The sequence below is a fragment of the Corvus hawaiiensis genome, chromosome 9 (assembly GCF_020740725.1).
Source record: "Corvus hawaiiensis isolate bCorHaw1 chromosome 9, bCorHaw1.pri.cur, whole genome shotgun sequence".
Lineage (NCBI taxonomy): Eukaryota > Metazoa > Chordata > Aves > Passeriformes > Corvidae > Corvus > Corvus hawaiiensis.
The window spans coordinates 22,241,804-22,251,137 of NC_063221.1; the positions used below are offsets into that span (position 1 = coordinate 22,241,804).

Sequence of the window (9,334 nt, forward strand, 5' to 3'; positions counted from 1 at the left end):
CTGAGTCACTGACATTTTTGTTCTGCTTCAGCTCCTGCAACCTCTGCCTGCTCCCTACTCCCCTCTGCCCTTGCCCTGCCTTGTCAGTACAGTCACAAATCGGAGTGGAGCAGGCAGCATTTATTTTTAGGATTGCAGTTATTACATTTAATCTCCTCCTCTTCCCCATTTGTTGCACTCCTACTCTTTGCCTTAGAAGAAGAAATTTCCCTCTAATTTCCCTGGAAGCTCCGATTACTGTGGAGGCAGTAGGATCCCCTCCTCCCCTGTGGCTGCTGCCAGGACTGGTGTAACTGCAGATGCATGAGAGCTGGGACAGAGTGGGCAAGTCTTTGCATCAAACTTCCACCAGAAAAATTGGGAGGAGGCTCAAACATGCTCTGTCACAGGAGGAGGCACTAGTTTTGTGCCATTGGCATTTTTGGGACTTCTCCCAGTATTTTCCTAACACTGCCCAAGAAATGTCCACACACCTGGGCTAGGGACTGCACAGTGCTTGTCTGCATCCTGTCTCCTGACCCTCTCCTCCCTCTTGGCAGAGCCTCACCGTGGTTTTCCGGGAGCCGTTCCCAGTGCAGCCCCAGAACAGCGAGAGTCCTCTGCCACAGCTCGTGTCCACATACCATCACCTGGAGTCAGTTATCAACACCGCCTGCTTCAACCTCTGGACGGGCCTGCTCTAGCACTGGCACCCACATCCTGGAGCAATGATTCCGACCTCGGCACAGCCATGCCATTGGTGACCATGGGGAAGAACAGGTCTCTGGGGGGACCTGTGCGTGGGCACTGCAGGCAGCACTGCCGGTGGCACACATGGCTACTGACTTGAGGAGCCAGGGGATGTGCACCTCATCGCTGGCTGGCTGGTATGGCCCTCGTGTGCTGTTTTCAGTGGGTTTGATATGAATGGCCTTGAAGCAAACAGCAAGGGCAGGAACTTGGCTGCTGCAACAGCCTGGCTGAAGCAGAGCAACTCTCAGGGACATGGCTTTGGCATCCATAGGTGAGTTCTGCCTGCCGGGAAGGCACTGAGGAGCACACGTGGCACCATCTTCTGCCTAGGGCAGCACTGCACAGTGCTCTGGCTTTAGGAGGAAAGACTCCTGACCACAGGGCTCCTGGCAGTGAGGAAAACTGCTACTGGCCTTTTGCTTTCCTCAGGAGAGCACAAATGGGACAGGAAGGGTGAACTGGATCACAGAAGGTTTTATGGAGGTGTACATTTGAGCCATTGGTGTATCTGTGAAATAAACTGAACCAGATCCTTGCTCAGTCACTGTAGGCTGTGGAAAGCTGCCTGTAGAGGATGCAGAGTGGCCCTGACTATGGGGCTGGCTGGGTTTGCTTTGGAATCTGACACTTGCTCTGGAGCAGGAGCAGCAGGGCAGTCAGCCTTGAGTGTCCATGGGCAGGCAGCCCCCACCCAGCCTGTTACCTTGGATCGGACAGCCTGGGAGAGGATGGCTTGCCTTACTTGCAGCCCTGCTACAGAGTCAGTGCTGGGTACTGGCAACACCCTTAAGAACTTCAGTACCTGGAAGTCCAGAGCATTCTTCCCACAACTTCAGGCACCAGCTGGAATGCTCCCCTTATTAGGGGAGACTGGAAACCTCTCCCTGGACACCCTTGCAGCCTGGAAAGTAAAGTTCTCTTGTGTGCCTGAGCCATCCCTAAATCTAACATGCTGCAGGTGGTACTTGTGTAGATGAGGGTCCAACAGCTTGGACTGGCCCAGTAGAGCCTGGGGAAGGGAAATATGACATAGATGTGTAGAGCCTGGGGAAGGGAAATATGAGATAGATGCTCCTAACCTCGCTCTAGGAATCATCCCACCCACCACACTCCCATACTCCTAGAGAAGACACGTGCTCCTCTGTTAAGCCATTGCTTTGTCTTTTATTCTCATGGTTTTCTAGTTTCACTTGGCTGCCTTGTTGGTCACACCATGCTGCAGCCCTCTGCTTTCCCAGTAGGATCGCAGCCAGCCCAGACCTTCCAGGGTGTCTCCTGCAGTGACAGACAAGGTCTCCTGCTGCAGCTGGAGAAGCTGGAGCAGCTTCTGTTCAGGACAGAGCTCTCATCCCCAGATAGGGACTGACACCCACTACCTACGCCCCCCAGGACCTGCCTGTCTTTACACAGTACCCAGCCAGCTGGTCTGTGCTTGGAGCTGCCCATGGGGCTCAGACCTGCAGGCCCACTCACCCTTCGGAGCATACTCGCACCCCACGTAGCCAGTGTAGCCAAGGGACTCCAGGAGCTCGAAGAGGTAGGGGAAGTTCAACTCCCCAGGGCTATCGGGCTCATGCCGCCCTGGTACCTGTGCAATCTGGATATGACCTAGGGAGAGAAGGGGGGAGAGGCCGTGCCCAAGGCAGCCCTGCCTGCAGCCTTCTTTGGCCATGAGACAAGGTGACCCAAGAGTAGCCCCACACCCCCAGCCAGCTACAGCAGAGCCTAGAGTAGGAGGGCCCCTGTCAAAGCCACTCCTGCCCAGTGGCTGCAGCGGAGCTGGCCAGGTGCAGGGCATTACCGATGAGTGGGAAGTACATCTCCAGGTTGCGTGACAAATTGCCATCCATGATCTGGCAGTGAAAGAGGTCCTGGGGGTGAGAGGAAAATGGAGGGTGCAGCTGTTCAGCAGTGAGCAGTTAAGGACAGCTGTGCTATGGTCTCTGTCCCCTGTCCCCAGGAGGGGATAACAAGCCCATGGCCACCAGAACTCCCCTGTGGACCTGTGCAGGTTTCCCTCATGGAGAGCTTCAATGCTGACTCACCAGTTGCAGCTTCAGGTTGGGCCGTCCCACTTTCTCCAGGATGGCAGCAGCTAAGGGGACAAGAAATGAGAGATCATTGCCCCCAGGGTCGAAGCTTTGCAGAGAAGCCCCAGGACCCCCCTTCATCAACTGTGCTCCCTCAGCATCTGCCTGCTGGTGAGGCAACCTCCTGCCTTTCAGATTTTGGAGATCCTTCTCCTCCTCTGAAGGAGACTCTTGGTGTCTGGCTTACCATGGTGTGGGGTGTTCAGATAGTAGCGAGGGTCAGTGATGCGGTTGTTAATAGGCTCCAGCAGTCCAATCATGTCTTCCTGTAACACAGTAATGTCACCCTGTGGAGCATCCTGTCATCTCTGCAGCAGGAATTGTAACTTCCCCATGCCAGGCTGGTGGGGTATTCTCCATCTTGGGTATCCCAAGAGCTGCACACTCAAAGCAGGGCCCATTCCCCACTTACCTGGGCCAGGAGGTCAGCAGTATATCGGAGATTCTCAATGAAGGTGGCTTCCATCTCACCTGCCACTGCAGCCCGCTCTGTGCCCAGGGGAACCCGCCCAGCCATCACATGAATCCTACAGGCACAGAGAGACAGTCACAGGCAGCAACTGCAAGCGGCTACCCTGATCCAATACTCCTTCCTCTGCTGCTGGCAAAAGGGGCGAGGCTGGGGGAGCAGACAGAGAAGGGGGTAAGAGGAGCTATCTCCCCTGCAGGAGGCACAACAGCAGCCAGCGAGCTGTCAGACAGGACACAAATATGCACCATCTCAATACAGAGAGCGATGACTTTGAACCTTTTGCCTGACAAATCACAGACCTTGCCTCTTTCCTCTTTTGCCAACTGCCTTCAGCTTTCACCCTGAGGCTGGAGCTTTCTTGGGGTCTCACTCCTTGGGGGCCCCAACCCAGCATGCTGGGCAACCGGCATGCTGCTTCTGCCAGGGCCTGCCCTATGCATGGTGTCACTGCTTGCTGGCTGTGAGCAGGGAAGGGACAGTGCCCTGTGCTGGACTGCCCTGCCATGAAGAGCGCAAGGGCCAGGCCATCTTCAGCCACCATTGCAGGAAGGTGTTAAGGAGAAACAAAAACTTTTTCAATCTGCCTTTACCAGTGTGCAAGCGGCGCTGGGCAGCCTCTCGCCTGCCTGGCCCATGCCCTCCACAGGGCTTTGGACTGAGTTTCAACGGGAAAGAATGGTGCAAAGTAAGTGGAATAAAAGGGCCCTCTTGGTTTTCTGAAGGGAGCTGTGCCAGGCTAATTGCATCTTTTACGGTGTCTCTGCTGTGCTGGAGTCAGCGTGGCCTCAATAAAGCAACTGTTGTGGTGTCCTGGGGGAAACGACTGGTGCAATTGGGGAGGAAAAAGGGAGGATTATCCTGGGGACTGTTGTGTGGAGGTGGGAACAAGAGCCTCCACTGCCAAGGGCAGGGTCAGGCTCATGCCTGGCAGCTCTGGGTCCACTCCCAGCGAGCACGCTGAGACCGCGGCCCCGCACAGTGGGGTCTGCCCCGAGCTGGCTCCGGCCCGACGCAGCCGAGCAGGAGATGCTGCCCGGGAGAGGCTCCGTGACCCAGCGTGGGGAGGCACCGCGGGGCAAAGGGCGAGCTCCAATCGGGCGCAGCGCTGGAGCTGGAGGGCAGCAGAGGAAGCCCCCCCGGCGGCCGCGGGGCCGGGAGCGAGGCCGGAGCGGGGGTCCCACCTCGCACCTACCTGCGGCAGCCCACGGCCCTGGCGTAGTGCACGGCCGCCTCCAGGGCCTGCCGGAAGGCTGCCTGCCGCCCGGGCACGGCCGCCAGCCCCAGCTCGCCCGCCTCCTGGTCCCCTGGGAGAGAACGGCGGGGTCAGCGGAGGGCCCTCGCTACCCCACGCACGGGGAGAGCAGCGGGACGCGGCCGTACCGGGGGGGGTGTTGAGGAGCGCGATCCGCACCCCCGCCCGCTCCGCCGCGGCCCGCAGCTCCAGGGCCGGGCAGGCCGCCGGCCAAGCCGCCTCCACCGCTCCGAACCCGGCGGCTGCCGCCGCTTCCAGTCGCGCCGGCAGCCCCGGGAGCTCCTGGAAGAGCCACGAGAGGTTCGCGGAGAAGCGCAGCGCCATGGCAGGCGGGGCGGGGCGGGGGCGGTGCTCCCGCGGCCACTCCGGGCAGCGCGTCCCGTGTGGGCGGCCCCGCCCGTCCGCGGGGCGCAGCGAGCTCCCATCGGCGGGGACGGTGCTGGACTCAGTCCCGCGGCCGTGCGGCGCGCTGAGGGCTCCGGGACGTGCCCGCGGCCCTGGGTGAGCGGCCCCACGCCGCGCCCTGGCGGGCAGAGGCGGCCCCGCGCTGCCGGTGACACGCGTGGGGTTCCCGGCTTCGCCAGAGGGTCTGCGGGACAGGGGCGTGCTGGGGGCGCGTGGCACCGCGCGGCTGGAATCCGCTCTGGGAAAGGGGATTTTGCCAGGTGTTGGCCAGACACACGCAAAGCGCCCTCTTAATTGGTTTCCTGGGGAGCTTGTCTCTGACAGCGTCTCATTATGCGAGAAACCCTCTCTCCTTTTGTCCCATGCTCTGCATATTTTACCATAAAATGTTCATCTCCACTTCTGCGGAGCTGTGGCTTGGGCGTGCAGGAGTCTGACCCCGGCGGTGCCCGTAGCTCCCAATCCCCATCCCCCGTGCTCTGTGTGTCCCCAGGCGCACTCCCAGGCTGCAGGTGGGGTGCGTGTCCTGTCCGGCCCATGCCCAGGGGCTGTGCCGTGCCTGGCAGAACGGCTACCATGAGCCGTGGACATTTTGCAGCCTCTTGTGCTCAGCTTGTTCTTGGGGGCTCCTACTCCGTGCTGGGGGAGTCCTGCGTGGTCCGACTCCTCTGTGGCTGCTGTAGTCGCCCTCTGCAGCCCCAGGCAACTGTTAAGCCCCAGGAATTCACTGTCCTTTGAGAGCCCAGCCTGGACAGAGGCCAGCCACAGCAACAGGTTTTTGGTGGAAGGTCAGGGCAGTGCCGGCCAAAGGGATAACAGTGGTGAAGCTAGCCACTATGGAGTCTCAACTCAATTAAAGCTATTGATAATCAATTAGAACGGGCTTGACTCAACTTCTCAGTAATAATCCAAACTGTCGATTGCAGGGAGTGGCATCCATGTCCTCAGCACACATGTCCCCAGGACACAGACTGCTCCCTGCCTGCAGCTGCCATGCCAGGGGAGCGCTGTACCTTACACGTCCTGCGGCCTCACTCTGTGGTGCACAGGGGTTGTCCTCCTCTTCACTCTTTCCTAGGAGGTGCCTGAGTGCAGGGGGGTGGATGGCAGAGCTGCACAGTCATCGGAATCCCCAGAACGAGAGGTGGCTCCTGCCTGGCCTAGGGCTGCAGCCTCACTGGGTCCTTACACCTCAAAAAGGCATCACTGAGGCCATGCATTGCCCCGGCCCCAGCCATCCTGGTTGCATCTCTAGCTGGAGCCTGGGCCCCTGACAGCGTCAAAGCCCAGGCGTCAGTGTGTGGGAGCAGGAAAGCTTTGCTGGGTCGGGATATCAGTGAATAAACACAGAACTGAGCCCCAGCATGTGGGTAATCTGGGCAGCTGGATGGGAATGCACAGAGCCCTCATGTAAACCTGCCCTGCAATGGCAGGCGAAGCTGAGGGCTCTGTGCTGAAGCATTAATAGCGTCTTTATGTCTCTGGTAATATATTGCATTGATTTTCTCATGTTATAACTGCGGTTCCTGCATTGCAGGCCGGTGTTTTGTCACTTTACCTTGACAGGACGCAGAGGATTTACTCCCTGCCGTGGCACATGCAGCTCTGGAGCCATGTCTCACACTGGTGCTGGGGCCTGTGCTCAGCACCCTCTGTGTGAGGAGACAGCACAATGAGCATGGGGTGAGTTGGACCCCTGTGTCCCCGAGGAAGATGAGGAGGGGGCCGAACAGGGTGCTGGAGAGGGAGGGCAGCTCTGTACTGAGCATCTCTGCAGCTGCCCAGGAGTTTTATTAGCCTGAAGGAAACGTAGCTCCTGCACATTTTATTGTCGAGCTGACATTTCGTCGCAGACCCAGCTCTGGCCTCTGTGATGGCTGGGATGGGGAGGTGGCAGTGCCTTGGGGTGCCCCGCGGTGCCAACAGCAGCAGCCAAGCCAGCCCCCCACCCTGAGCCCACTGAAGTGGGGACATCAGTCCTCCCAGTACCCCATAAATCTCTCATCTCATTGTGCTGCAGGGAAGGTTTTATTTTTCTCCTTTATGAAACATGTTTTAATTTAAATTGAGATTTCTGTATTTTAACTGCTTGTCCCAGACTCTCAGGTGGCTCAGCTGGGGGCCATGAGGGATGAGGTGCTGTGGGCTGGGGTGGCTGGATGGCACCATCCCACTGACGTTTGTTACCTCTGTCCCTCCTGGGCACCCCCAGACCTGTCCCACTCCCCCTGCACCCTGTGGCTGTGCAAGGGAATCCAGGGCTCAGGCTAGGAGGGGGTATCCCAGGCATCCTTTCCCCCCAAGCTTCCTTCTCTCCTCTAAAGCACCCCAATAATTTGCAGCCATGTTTGGATTTTGGCTTTTACAGTGAGTAAATTCTAGCCTCTTTATGTGTGGAAAAAGGCTGAGAAAAATAATCCACATGTGACCCAGCATCTTGCGGAGACAGCTGCAGGAGCTTTGCTTGTATTAAATCTCATGATTTTTCACCAGTCTTCTTTAAACCTATGCCCCCAGGGTGCAAAGGAGCCAAGAGATGAAAAGCCTCTCCACAGGATCCAGCACCAACCCAGCCCCGTCTCCCCACCCATGTCCCCAGGCCCAGTGTATCCCCACAATGGCTGTGCCCTGAGCCCCGTCAGCCCCAGCCCCTGCCAGGGTGTCCCTCCCAGCTGCCCGGTGTTGGGGCAGGTTTTGCTGAGTGGTGTGACCTGGCTGGCTGCATGTGTATGCCCTCCTCCTTAGCGCACCTGAATTTCTTGGACCTGCTTTTTTCCGTGGCCATGGGCACCAGTGGGACTCAAGGACCTGGCACTGAAGGGAGGTGGCAGCCCCGGTGCCTGCTGGGGACTCCTTGGTGGGATTGTCACTCTGTCAAGTCCTCCTCTGCTTACCCTGGTCAGTGCATACTGTACAGAGTTAATTTGTTAATTAGTGTCTTTCTGCTGCTGAGCCACCTGTTTTCTGCCGTTGAAGTCTGCTGTGCCCTTCAGCCACCTTTGCTGCTCACTCAGTTTCTACCTCCTAATATGAAGAAGCTGCCTTGGCTGCTAATGATGGCGTGCAGCAGTACTGTGCCATAGCTGGGGCTTGCCCTGGTCCTGTGGGGTCCTCCCCTCCTGGACCCCCTTTCACCTCCTCCTCCTCTTCTTCATCTTCTTCATCTTTGGCTCTTCTTCATCTTTGCCTTCTTCTTTTATTTCTTCTTCCTCCTCTGCTCCTTCCCCTCCATCCCTCCACCCCCTCCATATCTCATCTCCTCTCTTCCCCTGTCCCCCTATTCCCTCCGTACTTCTGTCCCCTCCATTTTTCTGGTTGCAGGCGCTGCACAGCACATGGGAGATGCAGGGTAAGTTGGCAGTCCCTCCCAAAGCTGTGACAAAGATTCCTGCAGGATGCCTTAATGAGCACATTGTCCAGCTCAGGCCTCACTTTCTTGCAGCCTCCAAAAACACATGGATATAAAAAAATCTATATACCAAGTTATGGGAAACAAAAGCCCAACATTTGCCAACTTACGGCTATTCTTCGTCAAGAAGGATTGAACTGGGTGCAAATACGATATAATCCCAGCAGAGCCAAGTTAAGGACTGAGCACCCCTGCATCCCTGCAGCTCCCAGCAGGGGTGGGCTCTCCATCAGCTGGCCAGGATTTTCTTGCTATTCCAAGATTTCACAGGAAATTAATGAGGAGGCCAAATTCTACTCCAGCTCTTGGAGGAGGCCAGGGCGGGCGGTGCCTGGGCCCGCTGAGCTGGCAGATGTTGTTTAACATTCCCGGCAGTAATTAATAGATGATTTCATCACTCTTGTACAATTCAAGCATGTCGTCCTGCTTCTCTCCAAATACAGAGCAGAAATATTTGTTAAACGTGGCTGGTGTTTTTGCCTCATCATTAGTGCTCGAGCAGCTCCAGCCACTCCAGGATTTATCACCGTGCCAGAATTTCTTTTGGCCTCATGATGCTGCCACTATCCCTCCCTCCACTGCTGGCCCCTCCTGTCAAGAGGCTCCCTTTATCACTTTCCCTCTGATTGATGTCCTGCTGGTTGCACCCTCTCCTTTACATCATGATTATGGATTCCTCCCTTTTCCTTTCATTACACTGCAGGAGGATGGGCTTTGGCCAAAGCATCTCCCTGACCAGGGGCACCCTGTGGAATTCAACCCAGAAAGGGTCTGCAGGGATCACTCCCACTTCCCAGCACCCATGATGAGATGCACCCCTGGGGGTGCTTCATCACACAGTGTTCAGGTGGGCAGGTGAGGCCACCCCAAGCAGTGATATATGCGGGCACACAGCCTGGGCAGGGCTGGGCACAGCACGGTGACATCAAGCAGTGGCTTGGAAGCAGGGCAGAGCTGCCTTGAGGGAAGTGGCA

General features: G+C 57.4%; 2 protein-coding genes across 7 annotated transcripts in view; one reads left to right on the forward strand and one right to left on the reverse strand.

Annotated features, from left to right (window-relative positions):
• SZT2 (SZT2 subunit of KICSTOR complex) overlaps nt 1–1,276 on the forward strand; it is a 54,626-nt gene extending 53,350 nt beyond the window's left edge. For all 6 annotated transcript variants that reach the window (XM_048313383.1, XM_048313381.1, XM_048313380.1 and 3 more), the window contains one exon: nt 540–1,276. In XM_048313383.1, the coding sequence (XP_048169340.1) occupies nt 540–683 (144 nt within the window). In that variant the 3' untranslated portion in view covers nt 684–1,276. The remainder of the gene's footprint in view (nt 1–539) is intronic.
• A 600-nt stretch (nt 1,277–1,876) lies between these two features.
• On the reverse strand, nt 1,877–4,895 carry HYI (hydroxypyruvate isomerase (putative)). The gene is made up of 8 exons (XM_048313387.1): nt 4,675–4,895; nt 4,487–4,598; nt 3,235–3,349; nt 3,010–3,088; nt 2,778–2,827; nt 2,534–2,603; nt 2,206–2,340; nt 1,877–2,007 (listed from the first exon to the last, which is right to left on the reverse strand). Exons 1-8 carry the CDS (start codon nt 4,868–4,870, stop codon nt 1,919–1,921), a joined length of 846 nt encoding a protein of 281 aa, XP_048169344.1. The 5' UTR covers nt 4,871–4,895; the 3' UTR covers nt 1,877–1,918.
• Between the last annotated feature and the right edge of the window lie 4,439 nt (nt 4,896–9,334).

Coding starts and splice junctions, on each gene's coding strand:
- HYI (XM_048313387.1), bottom strand. CDS start 4,870: ATGGCGCTGCGCTTCTCCGCGAACCTCTCGTGGCTCTTCCAGGAGCTC. Junction 3,089..3,234: donor CTGCTGACCTCCTGGCCCAG/GTAAGTGGGGAA, acceptor ACTGTGTTACAG/GAAGACATGATTGGACTGCT. Junction 2,604..2,777: donor CCAACCTGAAGCTGCAACTG/GTGAGTCAGCAT, acceptor TCTCACCCCCAG/GACCTCTTTCACTGCCAGAT.